Genomic DNA, 20,700 nt, shown 5'->3' with positions numbered 1-20,700 from the left:
CTATCTCACAGGACTCTTGGAGAGATTGTGTGCCTCAGCTAGACAGAAAGTAGGGAAGGCAGCCAGAAGCAGGGGCACATCAGAAGGAATAATGAGCCACCAAAAGGGAAAGGGAAGAAGTCTAGTGAAAGGCGGAGTTATGCAAGAATGAAATGGTCCAAGTCCTTTGCCATTCCATTTTGCAGACTAAGGTGAAAGAGGATTTCTGTAACCATAAAATCCATATTCCTACAAAAGAATCACCACCTACTTGCCACTACATAACTTTTAAAAACAATGTATAATTTTGCTTGAATTGCAGAGATCTTGACTGCATTTCCCATTAGAAAAGAAGCACGACTCCCCACCAACCCCAGTCTGGACCCACACAGCCTTGGTGCCATGCCCATTTCAGCACGGCGTACAGGTGTAGTCTGGAGTTATGAAAGCTAAGAAACCAAAGTAAGCAAAAATGAAGGAGATAAGCAATGAAAGCAAGAAAGCAAGGAAGAGGAAAACAGCTGGAGGAAGATTCCAGGCTGACCCGCAGTAATCTTTTGCTCATTAAAAGTCATTAACATATTAAAAAAACAAACAAACATCAAAATGGAAAAGTATGGAAATGTAGGATTTGGTCTCCCCCCCCCAGATGTACTGGCCATGAACCAATGGATAATAGTTCTGGTGACCCAGATGGGACCCTAAATTGCCTTACCCAGTCCAACTCGTCACCATTAGTGTCAGAGGGGATCACCAGTGATCTGACTGTAGACCAGCCTCAACCCTCCAAAAGTCTGGGGCCAGCACAGCACAATGCTTTAAGGAATCCACTGAACACCAGGGGGATAAGGGGGAAGTGACTGGACTGGTGAGTGTGGTTTACATCTTGCTATGGGTATTTGGAGAGCAGATCGGCAGCCTCACAAGTAGACACTGTGGATCGGCAGGAAGAGGATACAGGCCCGTGAGGCACCTGACCTGACTGGTTGGTTAAAGATAAAACCGAGAGTGAGCACCAGCTGAATGGAAAATAGGAAGCAGTCAGTCCAAAATCCCCCCTTCCTCCACCATTGGATGCATACTTAAAAATTGGTCTAAATATGGTGGTGACTCCACGACAAAGGGTAAATGAGGCAATATTGTAATCAGCATAAACTGGATGATGGGAAACAATGGCCAGAAAATGGATCCTTGAATTACAATACCAAACTGTAATTGATGCTATTTTGCTGTTAGGAATGAAAATGGGATGAGGTGATGCATGTTAGTGGTTTTATGTCACTTTATCAGTACCTGGAAAGTCAGTTTGAGTGCAGGTTGTGAGAAAATCATATTATGCTATGTGCTGGGAAAAAAAGGGGTGGTGGTGGTAAATAATAACCCCCCTAAAATTTATGTAGATCTAGAAGAATAAGTTGTTAATGCTACCCTTGGTACCACTGCCATATAATCCAGGGGAGAACTCAGATGTTTCCCCAACTTCCAAAGCTCCTGTGGGGACATCAGCTTCTTCTCCTGAGGCCCAGGGTGATTCTGATTTTAGCCCAATAGCATATCACACTCAACAGAAAATGGGGCCAGTTATCCAGGCTCCACTAAGACAGGCAGCAGGACCACGGGAAAAACTTGTTGTTGTTTGTGTTCTGTTTACATCGGATTTGTTAAATTGGAAACAATCTGTTGGATCTTACAGGGATAATCCAGCAGCAATGCACCAGTTGTTAGAAACTATTATGATTACGGCTAATCCCAACTGGGAGGATATGCAAGCTTTATTAAACACCTTTTTGACCACAGAGAATGAAAGGAGAATGATTTTAGAGAAAGCTCAGGAGGAGACAAGGCAGAGGTACTCATGGGGAGAGGTAGTGGAATTATTACCAGTTAAGAAAGATCCTAAGTGGGACCCAAATACCAATAGAACAATATTGATAATTAATCCGATAGGCTAGAAAACTGACTCTGGGACAACCCTTGATGGTATTTGTGCTGCATGCAGTGCTAGCTGTAATGGAAGTCAAAGGAAACTGATGACTATCCCCAAGCCAGATGGCTAAATACCAAGCTGTACTAGTGACCAAGGAGACATAAAGTTGTCTATGGTCATCACCCTGAGCCTGGCTATGCTCCTTCCAGCCTTGGAGACAGGGGAAATCCAACATGACTGCATGGGTATCGCCAAGCACACTTATGCCAGCCAAGGATGAGCCGATTGCTAATGCAGACCTTGAGTATTTTACAGACAGTGGTAGTTTTATGGAAAATGAACAGTGTAAAGCACAATATGCAGTAGTAACCTCTTGGGACACTGTAGAAGCAAAGTCACTACCTCATAATGCCTCAGCACAAAAAGCTGAACTAATTGCCTTGACTAGGGCCTTGGAAATAGCAGAAGGGAAACCCCTCAATGTCTATCCAGATTCTAAATATGTCTCCAGAGCTTTGCACGCTCATAGAGCCATCTGGAAAGAATGAGGGCTACTGACAACACCTGGAGGACCAATTAAGTACAGTCCAGAAATTTTACAGTTAGAGGCCCAAAGCTACAGCAGTAATGCACTGTAAGGCCCACCAAAAGAGTGATCACAACATAATAAAAGGGAACAGGAAAGCTGACTTAAAAGCCAAGGAAGAAGCTACAAGAGTACCAGGAGAGGTATGTTAGTCTCTTGTGCAAAGACTTCACTCAATTAACCAGAATATACAACTAAAGAGGTCCGACTAGCCAAAAAACTAAAATGTACAAAGCAGAAAGACGGATGGTGGAAGATCTCCAATGCACAGATCCTGATAACAAAAGTTATGAATAAACAGTTAATGAAAAATTTATAAGAAGGGACAGACTTTGCCACTGATGCCATGGTAAACCTGAAGACCTTTGCAATAGGACCAACAGTGCAAACTATCACAAACCAAGTAGTGTGAAGGTGCCCCTGTGCTGTGCAAACAACCCCAAGATCCAGCAAAAGCCACCACCAAGGGTGAGGTCTCTTCCAACCTAGAAATTCTGTGATTCTGTGATTCTGTGGGATGAAACTTGAGAGTACTGGCAAGTGAACTTTTCCAAATTGCCTTGACAAGGATCATATCGGTTACTCCTGGTTCTGGTGGACATGTCCACCAGGTGGCCTTCCTATGCAAAACTAATAAAGCTAGGGAGATTGTAAAGGCTTTGCCGAAAGAAAAAAATCCCTCATTTTAGAATACTGGAGGGACTCTCCTCAGACAATGGACCTCACTTTATATGAAAGTGGTTCAAGGAATACTGAGTTAGGGGGTCTTAAATACTCCTTGGGAACCACAAGGACAAGTAGAAAGAATGAATCAAACACTGAAAAAGCAGTTAACTAAAATTCATCAGGAAGCTCAACTGAAATGGCTGGAGGTCCTACCTTTGTTGGGCTTTGTTGGGAGTTAGGATAGCCCCCAGAGCTAGGGAAAAAGTTAGCCCCTTTGAACTGTTATATGGAAAACACTACCATGTAAATAAATTGGTGACAGAAAGGAGTCAAATTCATGTAAGGAGGGGAGGCTGGATGAGACAATATTTGCTGTCTTTGTCTGCTGTGTTGTCCTTTCTTCATAGATATGCATAGATATGTGCAGGAACGACTACTAATTCCACTGGATGGTGCATCCATTCCAACCTGGACATCAGGTACTGATCTGAATGTGGAAAGATGAGACTCCAAAAGAAAAGTAGAAAAGATCTTACACCTTGCTCCACACCCACACTGCAATCAAAGTGGAAGGGATCAAACTATGGATTTGATACACCTGCATAAAAGCAGCATCATTACAAAGGGAGAAATGGGACATAACCATCAGAAGAAGGAGCAGAAAAAACTATGTGGCAAGCTGAACAAACTGAGGACTGGAAACTGCTGTTTAAAAGGACAAAATTATTTTTATTCCAGTTATGGAATAAAAATTCCACGCTAGGGAGGTGATCGTCCCCCTGTACTCAGCTCTGGTGAGGCCGCACATCGAGTACTGTGTTCAGTTTTGGGCCCCTCACTACAAGAAGGACATCGAGGTGCTTGAGCGGGTCCAAAGAAGGGCGACGAAGCTGGTGAGGGGCCTGGAGAACAATGGATGGATGTAGTAGACCTACTTCTTTCCTACGGTGCTACCATTACTTGCAAAGATGTTGCTGGCTACACGGCTGTGGATTATGCTCTCCAGTCGGGACACATTGGGTGAGTGTTTTGTACGTCGCTGTTAGAGCGGCTGAGTTGTCAGAGTGTCCATGCTGATTTGTCACCCTCTGTGGTAGATGCATAAAGTTTAATGAAAAGAAAATTAGAAATCCCGCTTGCGTTACTAAGCCCAGTTCCACTCCACTGGCCAGGAAAGAGGCGCCTGTTCTTTCAGTGGGGATCTTACCAGTGTCCCTTCAGATAAACCCTCAAAGAGATCCCTGGTGGCGTAGCAGGTCCACCATCGTGGGGAGACTGACACCGCACACAGACAGTTCTGAACCGGTTCCAAGTCAGTTGCTGTCCTCGGCAAGAGCAAGGATCCTGGGCAAGGATGTTTTGGATCTGACTGCCTGTACGTTCTCTCTTTCTACGCGTAGCATTGCCAGGAAACTGGTAGAACGCGCACACTGCGAAAAGACGGGAGAAGCTTCTGCTGATGCTGCACAAGACACAGCAGTCCCCAGCAGATTTTGCCCTCTGACGACTGAGCGTTTTCTATTTCACACACGTGCTTTGGATGGAGAAGGTAGGATCCTGTAGTGTGGAAGAGCTGATGAGGACTGTGGCCTGACGTCAGACCCTTTCCCTTATTTGGGGTCAGGGCTTGACTGGCAGGGAAACGCAGAGTGCCAGGAATGCTCACACTGTCTTGCTTCGTCCATCCCTTGTAGGCGCCCTGCCAGCTGTAGGAGCAGAGCAGGAGGAAGAGGCTGAATTGCCCACGGATCACAAGGTACTTTCTGTGAAGGACCCACTGGCTGCCACTTGGCTCGCTTACTTTGGGGCAAGTTTACCTCTGGGCTCGCTTCCCTCTGTTGCTGCCTCTGCCACATGGTTGTGACTGGGGGCCCTTGAACTACTTGTGCTCCAGCCCAGCTCTTCAGTTTGCACTGAGCTGGTGAAACTGCTAGGAGACCTGGGTCCTGCTGCAGCCGGCCGTTCCGTTACAGTTCCAGTCGAGGGGAAGCATATTCTACATAATGAAGCAGCAAAGGTTCTTCCTGCTGCTTAAAATCTTCTGAGCTTCTCAAAAGAACTGGCCATAAGTGGATTATTGCTTTTGACCGTACGCCACCAGCACTAAAATAACCTTTAGATGGACAAGTTTTAGGCCAACAACCAAGGGATAGCAGAGCATGGCTCATACAGAGAGCTGCTGATAGTTGAACCTAAGAAAGATGGAGAGAGGTTCCCAGCTGCGCAGATGCCTGGTGCTTGTGTGCGCCTGACCCTTCATTTCACTCAGAAGACTAACCTAATAGTAGAACAAAGAGTAAAAGCACGGCTCATATTCCCATGTTCTCACTGACTTTCTCACACTCACGGAACCCCATTTCTTTAGGATCGAGACAGAGAGCTGCAGCTGGAGCTTCCTGTTGCTCTTCAAAGACTATTAAGGTTACAAGAAGCCACACGCGAATATACTGAGAGCCAGCGCAGTGACATGGAGAAAGGCATACAGTACTTGCGAGCACAACTGAACGTATTTAAAGCTGAGGTATGTAAAGGCTGCACTATAAGGATAAATCTGAGGGTGGTTGCCCTTTCTCTGCCCTTCTTCCCCCTCTCTGCTGCTGACCAACACAGAAAGCTCTTTGGGGAGCTTTTTGCAAGCTGGAGGGGCAAGGCAGTGCATTAGGAGCCCCCTTCTGGTGGGGAGGTATGACCAGAGTAGTTTGCTGTCTGTAAAAACTCGCTTCTAAAAAAGGTTGGCCAAGCTGCTAGGAGACCTGGGTCTCACTGCAGCTGGCCTTTCAGTTAGAGTTCCAGTCGAGGGGAAGCATATTCTACATAACGAAGCAGCAAAGGTTCTTCCCGCTGCTTAAAATCTTCTGAGCTTCTCAAAGGGGCTGGCTGGGAGTGGCCTGTTGCTTTTCACCATACCTCACCAGCGCTCTGGTAACCTTCACGTGGCAATTTTTAAGGCCAACAACGAAGGCATACCAGAGAATAGCACTGAGGGCTTGCAGCTCTGCTTTCAGTGTGCATGCCTTGGTTGCGAGCATGTTCTCAGAAGCTGCAGGGAGATTCCAGGCCATGCTTAAGCTCTGGCAGAAGAAGTCTGGCCTCTGCTTTGCAAGTGCTGAAATGCCCCTGGAGGCAACAACAGTTCTGCAGAGTCCATTCTCCGCTGCCCGCCTTTTTGTGTAGGCAGAAAGCCCCTGCCCAGTCTCTCAGCCTATGTTCCAAGAAGAGAAAAAACCTTAAGCCTCCCCTGTGTTTTAAGAAACAGAAACCCTCACAAAGAGCTGCTGGTGGTTGAGGCTAAGAAAGATGGAGAGAGGTCCCCAGCTGTGCAGATGCCCGGCGGTGGTGCGCTTCCAATGCTTTGTTTCAGGCAGAAGACTGACCTCATTGTAGAAGCTAATGAGTAAAAGCACAGCTCATATTCCCAGGTTCTCACTGACTTTGTCATGCTCACGGAACCCCATTTCTTTAGGATCGAGACAGACAGCTGCAGATGGAGCTTCCTGGTGCTCCTGAAAGTCTGTCTGTGTCAGAAGCCCCACCTGAGGCTACTGAGAGCCAGCGCAGGGACGATGAGAAAGACGCAGAGCGCTTGCGAGAGGAATTGAGAACGGCTAAAGCTGAGGTATGGAAAGGCTGCACTATAGGGATAAATCTGAGAGTGGTTGTGCTTTCTCTTCCCTTCTTCCCCCCTTTCTGCTGGTGACCAACACAACGGGCCTTTGGAGGAGGAGAGCAAGACAGCACCGCTGCTGACCTTTGGGACTTAATGGAACATCTGCTATATCCTCCGTATCTTTGCAACCACACATCAGCTTTGACCTAGAGAGAAAAGGCCTTCCTCCAGCAGCTCTGTCAAAGTGGCCTCCTGAGGCACTGTTTCCAAAGCTTTCAGAGTAACGGCAGGAAGAGCATTGGTTGCTCGTGCCTACTCCGTTCTGCACTGCAGCGCTTCCCCCAACACACACACAATAGGCGTTCTTTCTGGTGTCTGGGTAGAGGCGTGTTTGATGTCCCACGAGCAGAGGAGCATTTCGGGCAAGAGCGTCCCTAGCACCTTTCAGGCCAGTCTCGTCTCCCTGCAGAAGAACCGAGGAAGGATGGAAACTTGGGGAATCCTGCCAGCAGTGATCTAAAAGCTGTTGTGTTAAAAGACGAGCCTGCCTTTACTTTCAATACCAAGTCAGAAGGTGACAAACACCATCTTGACGCCCTACCCCTTTGTGCTTTGCTCTCCACAGCTCAAAGAACTTTCGCAGCAGCTGGAGATGATGTCTAAAAAACGCAGGCAGCTAGAAGCACAATATTGCAACCTGCAAGAAGAGCTGTCTGCTCTGCGTGGCTCTCAGGAAAAACTGGAGAAGACCAATGGCCAGCTGCAAGAAGAGGTGGCATACCTCAAAGATCTCCTGAAGACTTCCAAGGTGAGTCTCGTGCAAAAGCAACAGCATGAGACAGAGATAAGAAAGGGCCTGAAAAGGAACAAGTGCTCATAGCAGAAGTCGCAGGACATATTTGTATTTGGGGTCTTGCCCCTCTTTCTTTCTGTGAAGTGTTGTTCTCCACTGGTGCAGAAGTCCCCGTGAATTGTGTATGGAGCCTATGGAAAAGGCTTACAAGCAGAGCACTATCTTACAGAGGCAAAATGTCTTAGTACTAGCTCTGAGGTAAAAACGGAGTGCTGAGAACTGGTGTCGTCCAGATTAAAATGAACGGTTGACCTGGGGCAGTTTCTGGCTTCTGCCTTGACAACTGCTGGTAGTGAGGAGGCAGAGTGGCCTGCCCTTAGTGAGGCTGAGCCCTTGAAACTGGCTATGTGATAGGTAAACATGAGCTCTGGATTCTGCAGGATTTTGTCTTTTTTTTTTTTTTTTTTGTCTGTTAATGTTCATGCCTGTGTTGTTCTTTGCCATGCTGCTTCTTGTATTGTGAGTTGTCTGTTCTCTCCTTGGTGCTCCTTCTGTTGTCATACGTAGCAGGTGAACGCAGATGCAGTTGTCGTTATGAGTCAAAATGAACGTGCAGAGCAGTATCTGTGGGGGCACTCTGAGGGCAGGCTGCTCTGTGGAGGAAGGACGAGCTGAGAGTCACAGCAAGGCTGGCGGGCTCAGTGGCTTCACAGGCCATGGCACTTTTCAGTTCTGGCAGGTGCAACTCCACCTGTCTGAAGTTGGCTCTGCCCAAGATCACTTCTGGAGCCCTGTCTTAGGAGTTGAGACAGTGACGTTTTTGTAACTTGCCGCTCACCAGCTGCTGTCTCAGGCCGTCTTTCCCTAGCCATGGGCACCCTGATGTCGAGGACCAAGAAGTGCTTTTGAGCTGCCATGGGTGTCTTGTTCAGTTGCACGGAACCCTTTAGCTACCTTTCCCCTCGTTACTGAGAGGTGCTGCTAAGGCACACGTGTGCTTTAGAAGGTTCTGTAGAAGGACTCAAGTGCCCTTGTGGTGGCCCATTCTTAGTCCAAAGGCTCGTAGCATTCTCGTGGCTTCACTGCCATTAGAAGAGTGCTGTTATTTGAGAGGAAATAGCATTGTGTGTAGGCACTGTAAAATGAAGATTATTTTTTTATTTTATTTTTTGTTTGTTTCCTGAGGGTTTCTGTTTTTCTTGTTGTTGTTTGTTTGTTTGTTTGTTTCTATCTATTTATAATAGGCAGGAACCTCCCAAGTGTATTTTAAGTAGGTATAAAAAAGGGTGTATTTCTGGAGGAGGAGAGCAAGACAGCACCGCTGCTGACCTTTGGGACTTAATGGAACATCTGCTATAACCTCCGTATCCTTGCAACCACACATCAGCTTTGACCTAGAGAGAAAAGGCCTTCCTCCAGCAGCTCTGTCAAAGTGGCCTCCTGAGGCACTGTTTCCAAAGCTTTCAGAGTAACGGCAGGAAGAGCATTGGTTGCTCGTGCCTACTCCGTTCTGCACTGCAGCGCTTCCCCCCCCCACACACACACAATAGGCGTTCTTTCTGGTGTCTGGGTAGAGGCGTGTTTGATGTCCCACGAGCAGAGGAGCATTTCGGGCAAGAGCGTCCCTAGCACCTTTCAGGCCAGTCTCGTCTCCCTGCAGAAGAACCGAGGAAGGATGGAAACTTGGGGAATCCTTTGCTTTCAATACCAAGTCAGGAGGTGACAAACACCATCTTGACGCCCTACCCCTTTGTGCTTTGCTCTCCACAGCTCAAAGAACTTTCGCAGCAGCTGGAGATGATGTCTGAAAAACGCAGGCAGCTAGAAGCACAATATTGCAACCTGCAAGAAGAGCTGTCTGCTCTGCGTGGCTCTCAGGAAAAACTGGAGAAGACCAATGGCCAGCTGCAAGAAGAGGTGGCATACCTCAAAGATCTCCTGAAGACTTCCAAGGTGAGTCTCATGCAAAAGCAACAGCATGAGACAGAGATAAGAAAGGGCCTGAAAAGGAACAAGTGCTCATAGCAGAAGTCGCAGGATATATTTGTATTTGGGGTCTTGCCCCTCTTTCTTTCTGTGAAGTGTTGTTCTCCACTGGTGCAGAAGTCCCCGTGAATTGTGTATGGAGCCTATGGAAAAGGCTTACAAGCAGAGCACTGTCTTACAGAGGCAAAATGTCTTAGTACTAGCTCTGAGGTAAAAACGGAGTGCTGAGAACTGGTGTCGTCCAGATTAAAATGAACGGTTGACCTGGGGCAGTTTCTGGCTTCTGCCTTGACAACTGCTGGTAGTGAGGAGGCAGAGTGGCCTGCCCTTAGTGAGGCTGAGCCCTTGAAACTGGCTATGTGATAGGTAAACATGAGCTCTGGATTCTGCAGGATTTTGTCTTTTTTTTTTTTTTTTTTGTCTGTTAATGTTCATGCCTGTGTTGTTCTTTGCCATGCTGCTTCTTGTATTGTGAGTTGTCTGTTCTCTCCTTGGTGCTCCTTCTGTTGTCATACGTAGCAGGTGAACGCAGATGCAGTTGTCGTTATGAGTCAAAATGAACGTGCAGAGCAGTATCTGTGGGGGCACTCTGAGGGCAGGCTGCTCTGTGGAGGAAGGACGAGCTGAGAGTCACAGCAAGGCTGGCGGGCTCAGTGGCTTCACAGGCCATGGCACTTTTCAGTTCTGGCAGGTGCAACTCCACCTGTCTGAAGTTGGCTCTGCCCAAGATCACTTCTGGAGCCCTGTCTTAGGAGTTGAGACAGTGACGTTTTTGTAACTTGCCGCTCACCAGCTGCTGTCTCAGGCCGTCTTTCCCTAGCCATGGGCACCCTGATGTCGAGGACCAAGAAGTGCTTTTGAGCTGCCATGGGTGTCTTGTTCAGTTGCATGGAACCCTTTAGCTACCTTTCCCCTCGTTACTGAGAGGTGCTGCTAAGGCACACGTGTGCTTTAGAAGGTTCTGTAGAAGGACTCAAGTGCCCTTGTGGTGGCCCATTCTTAGTCCAAAGGCTCGTAGCATTCTCGTGGCTTCACTGCCATTAGAAGAGTGCTGTTATTTGAGAGGAAATAGCATTGTGTGTAGGCACTGTAATATGAAGATTCATTTAGCTTTTGATTTTTTTTTATTTTTGAGGGTTTCTGTTTTTCTGTTTTGTTTGGTTTTATTTTGTTTGTTTGTTTGCTTTCTATTTATAATAGGCAGGAACCTCCCGAGTGTATTTTTAGTAGGTATAAAAAGGGTATATTTCTGGAGGAGGAGAGCAAGACAGCACCACAGCTGACCTTTGGGACTTAATGGAACATCTGCTATATCCTCCGTATCCTTGCAACCACACATCAGCTTTGACTTAGAGAGAAAAGGCCTTCCTCAAGCAGCTCTGTCAAAGTGGCCTCCTGAGGCACTGTTTCCAAAGCTTTCAGAGTAACGGCAGGAAGAGCATTGGTTGCTCATGCCTACTCCGTTCTGCACTGCAGCGCTTCCCCCAACACACACACAATAGGCGTTCTTTCTGGTGTCTGGGTAGAGGCATGTTTGATGTCCCACGAGCAGAGGAGCATTTCGGGCAAGAGCGTCCCTAGCACCTTTCAGGCCAGTCTCGTCTCCCTGCAGAAGAACCGAGGAAGGATGGAAACTTGGGGAATCCTTTGCTTTCAATACCAAGTCAGAAGGTGACAAACACCATCTTGACGCCCTACCCCTTTGTGCTTTGCTCTCCACAGCTCAAAGAACTTTCGCAGCAGCTGGAGATGATGTCTAAAAAACGCAGGCAGCTAGAAGCACAATATTGCAACCTGCAAGAAGAGCTGTCTGCTCTGCGTGGCTCTCAGGAAAAACTGGAGAAGACCAATGGCCAGCTGCAAGAAGAGGTGGCATACCTCAAAGATCTCCTGAAGACTTCCAAGGTGAGTCTCGTGCAAAAGCAACAGCATGAGACAGAGATAAGAAAGGGCCTGAAAAGGAACAAGTGCTCATAGCAGAAGTCGCAGGACATATTTGTATTCGGGGTCTTGCACCTCTTTCTTTCTGTGAGGCGTTGTTCTCCACTGGCGCAGAAGTCACTGAACTGAACAGAATTATGTATGGAGCCTTTGGAAAAGGCTTACTTTCTCCTCCTGAGAAATAGGATCGTTGCCCTGTGGTAGTTTCCGTGTTCTGCCTTGACTGCTGGTGGTAGTGAGGAGGCGAGTGCCGTGCCCTCAGTGAGGCTGGGCCCTTGAAACTGGCTATGTGCGACTGATGGGGGGATGGTTCTCTTCTTCTTTGTGGTGATGGAAGTTTCATTATCTGCTTCAGACACGGGCAGCCTCCCCAGACATGCATGAACTGTCAAGATCTCCTCCTTGTGCTTCTCCGAGCAAGAAGCCAACGCACAGAAGCAGACATGCTGACTCTGAAGAGGACGATGGAGGGAGAAAGACACTGCAAGAGCATACTTTTCCAGATGAGTCCATTGAGGCAAAACTGGAAAGGTACAAGCACTACTGTCAGGAGGAACGAAAGCTCAGAAGACTTCCAGAGAAAAAACCTGCAAAGGTATGTGCAGACTGCTTTTTGGAGTGAGAGCAAGATGCTGCTTTTTCCTTGTACATTCTCCTCCTAAGAACCCTCTTGTATGCCTGGTCAACATGATGTCAGTAAATATGCCTACAATTGCACAGTCCCTGTCTGCGCCTGCTCCCCGTGGGGTCCCTCTCACAGGATGCTGTCCTTCCTGAACTGAGCCTGCGGGGGCTGTCCACAGGCAGCGGCTCTTCAAGCACTGCTCCCACACGGCTCTGTACCACGGGGTCCATCCCCCAGGAGCAAATTGCTCCAGCACAGGTCCCCCATGGGTGGCAGCTCCCCCTAGCCCCCCTGCTCCTGCGTGGGCTCCTCTCCACGGGCTGCAGCTCCGGCCCGGGGCCTGCTCCCATGGGGGCTCTCCATGAGCCACAGCCTCCTCCAGGCCACAGCCACCTGCTCCACCGGGGGCTCCTCCACCCATGGGGGGGCTGCAGCGTGGAGATCCTTCTCACAGAGGCCACCTCTGCAGCCCCGTGCAACCCAAACCCTGCCATGTACACCCAATACAGCGATGTAAGGCAGAAAAGAGGAACTGCATGTCCTATTGTCGTGGCAACAAACTAAGAATGCTTAAAGAAGTATGAGCCTTCTAGAGAGCAGAACCTGATTCTGTGAAGTCTATGGCTTTGGCTGCCATTTCGGCAGCAAGTCTGAGATTGGAGTTTTCCTTAGGCAGGGGAGGATATCCCTGACTCTTTATGCAGCTGATGCATCTTCCAGAAGAAGCCACATAAATCCACAGCATCGGTGATACTTTTGCACCATGGATGCAGGCTCTCCAAAAACCTCAAATCAAATGATGTTTTTGTGTTTAGACGCCATTCATCCCTTCCACTCTCAGAAGTCAAATGCTGGTCAAAGACCTGGAGAGCAGCTTTGCCAAACTGTAACCAAATATAATTCTTGCATGCATCTGACTTTTTCAGAGCTCGTCAGAGTCTAGACAAAAACAAGCTAAGCTCCACCCGAAGCACCACTGAAGCCTGCGTGCCTAAGGTCAGCATTCATAAATGTTATTCTCAACCTCTCTGAAAGAATATCTGTGAGCAAGCTTACGCTTCTGAGCCTCAAGTTAGAATCCCTTTTGTGGGTCCAAAACACACCGTCTTTATGCTAAAACAACTGCTAAGCATCAGAAGAGTACACAACTGTATGGGGGAGGGCTGAAGACCTCTGGTCATTGGGGGGTGTGCAAAATACAGAGTGCCCTTCTTCTTCTGCAAAGCCATAAGGGAAAGAGTGAAGGGAAAGAAAGGGAGAATAAACAAAATGACCGTACAAATGGTAATGAGAGAACAGGCACCAGACAAAGACATGCCACACCGAAGGCTGCGGTAGGGCCAGGTGGCAGCACGAACATGTTTGCCTTTTCAAAGGCAGATCCTTTTCAGCCTTTTCAAGTGAATTCGGAAGCTGCATTTTAGGAGTAGTGTTCCAAAGAATGCCCAGTTTGAATGCTTAGGGAGTAGGGACACTCGAGGATGAAGAGGGCTGCAGAGGACTAAGGCTAACAACACTGGTCCTGCTTCCCCACAATACGACAGGACCCATCAGTGAACAGGGCATATTTCTTTTCATTCTCTGGTAACTGGTTGTACAGTGGGGCTTCTTCAGCATGACCCACCTCCTCCTCTGATGATATCCCAAAGTATTTGCCTTCTGGCCAGTCCATAATCACTTCCAATATTCCTGGGCGACTGGGGTTTCCTATTCGAGCCCGCTGAGTAATCAGTGCAACCCACTTGCTCCATGTAGCATCAGTTGCATGATGCGTAGAGGGGACCCTTCCCTTGAACATCCAGCCTAGTACTGGCAATCGGGGTGCTAGGAGGAGCTGCGCTTCAGTACCGACCACCTCCGAAGCAGATCGAACTCCTTCATATGCTGCCAATATCTCCTTTTCAGTTGGAGTATAGCGGGCCTCAGATCCTCTGTATCCCCGACTCCAAAACCCCAGGGGCCGACCTCGAGTTTCCCCAGGTTCTTTCTGCCAGAGGCTCCAGGTGGGGCCGTTCTCCCCGGCTGCAGTGTAGAGCACATTCTTTACATCTGGTCCTGTTCGAACTGGCCCAAGGGCTACTGCTTGGACTATTTCCTGCTTGATTTGTTCAAAGGCTTGTCGTTGTTCAGGGCCCCATTCAAACTCATTCTTCTTACGGGTTACTTGGTAGAGCGGGTTTACAATCAGACTGTAATTTGGGATGTGCATTCTCCAAAACCCCACAACACCTAGGAAAGTCTGTGTTTCTTTTTTGTTAGTTGGTGGAGACATAGCTGTTATTTTGTTGATCACATCCATTGGGATTTGACGATGTCCATCTTGCCATTTTATTCCTAAACACTGGATCTCTTGTGCAGGTCCTTTGACTTTATTATGTTTTATGGCAAAACCGGCTTTCAGAAGGATTTGGACTATTTTCTTCCCTTTCTCGAAAACTTCCTCTGCTGTGTCACCCCACACAATAATGTCATCGATGTACTGCAGGTGTTCAGGAGCTTCCCCCTGCTCTAGTGCAGACTGGATCAGTCCATGGCAAATGGTAGGGCTGTGTTTCCACCCCTGGGGCAGCCTATTCCAAGTATATTGGACTCCCCTCCAAGTGAAGGCAAATTGTGGCCTGCACTCTGCTGCTAGAGGGATGGAGAAAAATGCATTAGCGATATCAATTGTGGCATACCACTTGGCTACCTTCGATTCAAGTTCGTACTGAAGTTCCAGCATGTCCGGCACTGCAGCACTCAGTGGTGGCGTGACTTCGTTCAGGCCGCAATAGTCCACTGTTAGTCTCCACTCGCCATTAGACTTTCACACTGGCCATATGGGACTATTGAAAGGTGAATGAGTCTTGCTGATCACTCCTTGGCTCTCCAATTGACGAATTAGCTTATGGATGGGAATCAGGGAGTCTCGGTTAGCGCGATATTGCCGCCGGTGCACAGTTGTGGTAGCGATTGGCACTTGCTGTTCTTCGACCCTCAGCAACCCCACAACAGAGGAGTCCTCTGAGAGACCAGGCAAGGTAGATAATTGTTTAATGCCCTCTGTCTCTAAGGCAGCTATACCAAAAGCCCACCGGAACCCTTTTGGGTCCTTGCAATATCCTCTTCTAAGATAGTCTATGCCAAGGATACATGGAGCATCCGGGCCAGTCACAATGCGGTGCTTTTCCCACTCATTCCCAGTCAGACTCACTTCAGCCTCCAATACAGTCAACTGCTGAGATCCCCCTGTCACTCCACAAATATAGATGGGCTCTGGTCCTTTATAGCTCGATGGCATTATAGTACATTGTGCACCGGTGTCTACTAAAGCCTTATACCTCTGTGCGCGTGATGTGCCAGGCCATCGAATCCACACAGTCCAATAAACTCGATTGTCCCTTTCCTCCCCCTGGCTGGAGGCAGGGCCCCCCTAATCCTGGTCAGAATCTTCTTCGTTTCTGTGTTTGAAGGACTGTCTGCTGGAAGTTGGAGCAGCAAACTTTTCGGAGAATCCCTTTTTCCCAATTGTTTTCTTTTGCAATTCACGTACCCGTGCCTCTAGGGTCGCGGTAGATTTTCCATCCCATTTTCTCATGTCCTCTCCATGGTCTCGTAAGTAAAACCACAGGGTGGCACGGGGTGAGTACCCACCATATCGTCTTCCTTGTGTGGGTGAACGCCTACCCCTGATAGCTGAGACACTGCTTTGTACAGGTACGGAGGAGAATAATCTCTCTTCAAGTTGGTGAAACTTTTCAGAAAGTTTCTCCCAAGTGTTCTCTTTCGGTCGTTGGACACTGGTTGGTTCAGGTTGGGGGGAAGATAGATTCTCTTTAAGTTGGTGGACCTCTTCAGAAAGTTTCTCCACAGCTGAGACGCAGGCCTGTAAGGAAGAGGAGAGACTTTCTTCGTACTGCCAGAGTTGTTTAGCCACTTCATCCACTGTGGGTTCCTCATCCTCTTTCCAGGCCATTATTGCCAATGAGCTGGCATATGATGATGGTGCACTCCGTACAAACTTCCGCCACATGGGTCATGTACACCTGCCTTCATCTGGGTCTTTGGGTGTTTGTCTGAGGTCTGGATCCTCATAAATCACTTCCCGTACGGCTAATTCCCTCAGGTACTGGATTCCCTTCTCCATAGTGGTCCACTTGCCTGGTAGACATAAAAGTTCTTCCTTGAAGGGATACCTTTCCCTCACAGCTGAGAGGAGACGCCTCCAGAGGCTGGTGGATTGTGCTCCATTTCCAATTGCTTTGTCAATGCCGGCGTCTCGAGCAAGGGATCCCAGCCGCTTGGCTTCCCTGCCGTCTAATTCCACACAATTGGCTCCAGAGTCCCAGCACCGGAGCAGCCAGGTGACAAGCTGCTCACCTATACAGCAACCAAAATCTTTTCGCACATCTCGTAGCTCACGCTCGTTTAGGCTTCGGGTAGTTACTGTTGATTTTTCGGCATCCTCATCTTCCTCCTCCTGAATCCTTGATGGCCCAGCGTCGTCGTCATCTCCGTCATCTCTATACCTAGATTTGGCAGAAGACTCTCTGCGTTCTAAATGACCTGAATCTCTATACCATTTTTTCACCTTCTCTACAGGGGCAGCTTGCACTGCTACTGCTTGTTTCTCTGACTTTGTTACAGGGTCTGCCACAGAGGTTGGAATACCCTCTGCAGGGTCAACTTGCACTGCTACAGCTCGTTTCTCTGACACGGCCACAGGAGCTGGAGCGGCTGCAGGAGCTGGGGCTGGAGCAGCTGCAGGAACTGGCACTGGAGCAGCGGCAAGAGCTGGATCTGGAGCAGCTTCAGGAGCTGGAGCTGGAGCGGCTGCAGGAGCTGGAGCTGGAGCAGTTGCAGGAGCTGGGACTGGAGTAGCGGCAGGAGCTGGAGCTGGAGCGGCTTCAGGAGCTGGAACTGGAGCGACTGCAGGAACCGGAGCTGGAGCAGCTGCAGGAACCGGAGCTGGAGCGGCTGCAGAGTCCACTGTAGGGGTCACAGTGGCCGTTGGATCTGTCACAGGGCTTGGAGTGGCCGCAGGGTCTGTCACTAAGTTAATAGCAGTATCAATGGCAGCTCGATAGGCATGAGCCAGGCCCCAGCACGTTACAAAGATTTGTGTTACTTTGGAACTGCCAGAATCATGACACCTTTTTTTCAAGCATTCTGCCAGTTTTTGAGGATTTTGCCATTGTTCAGGGGTGAATTTCCAAAACACTGGGGGTGCCAACTGTTCTAGATGCCTGCCCATATCCACCCATACTCCCTGCCACCCACAACTATACTGCCTCCGGGCAGATCTCCGGATGAGCTTCCTAAGTAGTTGTTTAACTTTAAGCAGAATCTGAAGTGCATTCATGAGGCAGAACAACAAGACTATGGTAGTCTGAGTATCCCAAGAATATTCAATATCTTGGAGAGCTATTGTGACAAGCTCAGGGGATAAGAAGGTGGTGAAGGAGGAAGGCAGAGTGATCCAGGAGGATACAGGGGTGGTGAAGGAGAAAGGGAGAGTAATCAAGTAAGAAAAAATATCTTCCCCTTTCCCCTCCACGGATTGACTCTCTAATGGAGAAAAACAATAGGTACAATTGCTAATAGTTCCCAAGATACTGTTTCCAAAGTACAGAGTCCACGATGTTACTGAGTATAAATACCAAGTTAGAGTCATGACCAGATATCTTATCGTCTCATAAGCCATTGCTATAACACTCAGTACCATAATGATCTGAAACCAGGGCCCGGAGAGGATAAACAACACTACAGAGAGCAAATACGGAAAATAATGTACTATAATACTCAATTTGGAAAACAGGCGCAGCAGAGTTGAGATTAAAGCAATCAGCATCATGACAAGTGACTATTAAGAAGGTCTAATCCTTACACCAATTTTAGTTTAACACACTCTGGTCAGATCTGCCGTTATCTCAACCATTCGGGCCCCACGTTGGGCGCCAAAAAGACTGTCGTGGTTTAACCCGGCCGGCAGCTAAACACCACGCAGCCGTTCGCTCACCCAGGGGTGACTCCGTCCCAGGAGGGGCTCCCTCTCTGGGACGGGGGAGAGAAATGGAAAGTGAAGCCCGTGAGTTGAGATAAAGACAGTTTAATAAGACAGGAAAATAATAATAACAAAAATAATAATAACAATAATAATACAATGGTGATAATAGGAAAGTAATAATAATATGTACAAACAAGTGATGCACAATGCAATTGCTCACCACTCGCTGACCAATGCCCAGCCTAACCCCGAGGAGTCCGGCCCCCTCCCCCCAGCTAGCCACCCCTATATATTGTTTAGCATGAGGTCAGATGGTATGGAATACCCCTTTGGCTAGTTTGAATCACCTGTCCTGGGTCTGTCCTCTCCCAGCTCTTACTGCACCGCCAGCCTGCCCGTTGGCAGGACAGAGCAAAAGGCTGAGATGTCCTTGGCTTAGTATAAGCACTGCTCTGCAACAATTAAAGCATCGGGGTGTTATCAGCACTCTTCTCATCCTAAGCCAAAACACAGCATTCCACCAGCTACTAGGAAGAAACTTAATTCTGTTCTAACTGAAACCAGGACAGAGGGCCACACTGCCCCACACTCCAGCAGTGACTGCGGCAGTTTCTGGCTCCTGCCTTCAGAGCTCTTTGTGCCTCAGTTGACGTTCTTCCGCAGCGTGGATGGGGATCTGGGGCCATGCGACGGGGCTGGGCTCCTCAGGAGGCACCGAGAACATGCCTGGCTGGCAAGGGCACTGCATTACTTCCCTGGGGCCATGGTTGAGCTGGCACCTGCCCCAGTTGTACTGGGTCTGGCTGGGATGGAGCTAACATTCCCTGCAGCAGCCCATACAGGGTTGTTCTCTGCACTTGTACGGAATCATTAAGGTTGGAAGTTGCCTTCAGGATCATCTGGTCCAACCGTCACCCTACTACCACTGTCACTCACTAACCCACGTCCCTAAGCGCCAGGTCCAGCCTTTCCTTGAACACCCCCAGGGACAGTGACGCCACCACCTCCCTGGGCAACCCGCTCCAATGCCCGACTGCTTTTTCTGAGGAGAAATGTCTCCTAATTTATAAGCTTATCCTCCCCTGGTGCAGCTTGAGGCCATTCCCTCCAATCCTGCCACTAGTTACCTGAGAGAAGAGGTGGACCCCCAGCTCGCCACACCTTCCTTTCAGGTAGCTGTAGACAGCAACGAGGTCTCCCCTGAGCCTCCTCTTCTCCAGACTAAACAACCCCAATTGCCTCAGCCGCTCCTCACAGGACTTGTGCTCCTGGCCCCTCACCAGCTTCGCAGCCCTCTTCCCGTTCCAGGGCCTCGATGTCCTTCTTGCACTGAGGAGCCCAAAGCCAAACACAGTACTCAAGGTGCAGCCTCACCAGAGCAGAGGACAGAGGAAAAATCACCTCCCTGTTCCTGCCGGCTGTGCTGTTCCTGATACTAACCAGGATGCCACTGGTCTTCTTGGACACCTGGGCACACTGCCGGCTCATGTTCAGGCCAGCATGGACCAACACGCCCGGATCCTTTTCCTCTGCACAGCTCTTGAGCCACTCTCCCCCAAGCCTGTGGCGCTGCATGAGATTGTTGTGGCCAAAGTGCAGGACCCGGCACTTAGCCATGTTGAACGTCATCCCATTGGCCTCTGCCCATCGAAGCATCCTGTCCAGGTCACTCTGCAGGGCCTTCTGTATTTTAGGAGTAGTTTTAGCTGTATTTTAGGAGTAGTTTTCCAAAGAATGCCCAGTTTGAATGCTTAGGGAGTAGGGACACTCGAGGATGAAGCGGGCTGCAGAGGACTAAGGCTAACAACACTGGTGTGCAATAGTCCTTTGCAGGTTCCCTTCAGATGTTCTGCGTGGAGCCTGTGGAATTTCTTTCACTAACTTCTGAAAAGCTTGAAGTTGGAGGTGAAAATGTGTTCCTGCCTTAAGCATTTCCCTCTTATTGTGCGTTTCCCTGTTTTCATAGCTGAACATTATTACAGATCAGATGAAGGTGGAGCAGAGGACGTCCCAGTCCAGGAAACAAGGCGTGGTTCTACCAAGGTGGAGGAAGTCTGCCAACACTTGCCTTCAGCCCCCTAATTCAGGCAGTTTCCAGGCAGTGAGCAAGAGCAGCCATTGCCCCCACCATGCTGGCAAGAACGCAGCGGTTCTGTGCAGATAACAGCCTGCCTTTAATTCCAAGTTCTGTCGCCCACCACCTTGGCATGTAATAAACCATGTCATGTAGTGCGGGTCTTTGTCGTCTTCTCTTCTCCCTTCTGGGCTTTGCTTCTCCCCTCCCCTACTCATTTGACCTTTCCCTCTAATTCCTGCCGCTGGCAGGGGCACAGCATTACTTCCCCATCCATGGCTGCGGTTGATCTGGCAGCTGTCCTGGCTCACCCCCGCACTCTCCCAGGCACGGGGCAGCACCGTGCCCACATGCAGGGACAGTCCCCCCCTGACGTCCAGCTCCTGCGGGGCCATTCTTCACTTGTGCTGCCACAGTGGTGCTGCTGCATTGGTGACAGCGGCTGAAGGTGTTCCCGTGCTCCAGACCGTCTGGGTGCCCTCCCCAGCGATGGCCCTCCCCAGATTTGCCAGAGGAATGGCAGAAGATCT

The 20,700-nt window shown here is 49.0% G+C and overlaps 1 protein-coding gene across 1 annotated transcript; it reads left to right on the top strand.

Annotated features, from left to right (window-relative positions):
* Positions 1-4,074: 4,074 nt before the first annotated feature.
* Positions 4,075-7,394, top strand: LOC113841700 (uncharacterized). The gene is made up of 5 exons (XM_072033066.1): positions 4,075-4,178; positions 4,559-4,707; positions 4,853-4,914; positions 5,524-5,679; positions 6,622-7,394. Exons 1-5 carry the CDS (start codon positions 4,075-4,077, stop codon positions 6,853-6,855), a joined length of 705 nt encoding a protein of 234 aa, XP_071889167.1. The 3' UTR covers positions 6,856-7,394.
* Positions 7,395-20,700: the final 13,306 nt, after the last annotated feature.

Source organism: Anas platyrhynchos, chromosome 1 (assembly GCF_047663525.1).
Source record: "Anas platyrhynchos isolate ZD024472 breed Pekin duck chromosome 1, IASCAAS_PekinDuck_T2T, whole genome shotgun sequence".
Lineage (NCBI taxonomy): Eukaryota > Metazoa > Chordata > Aves > Anseriformes > Anatidae > Anas > Anas platyrhynchos.
The sequence above is the reverse complement of the archived record's forward strand: the minus strand, read 5'-3'. Positions and strand labels throughout refer to the sequence as shown.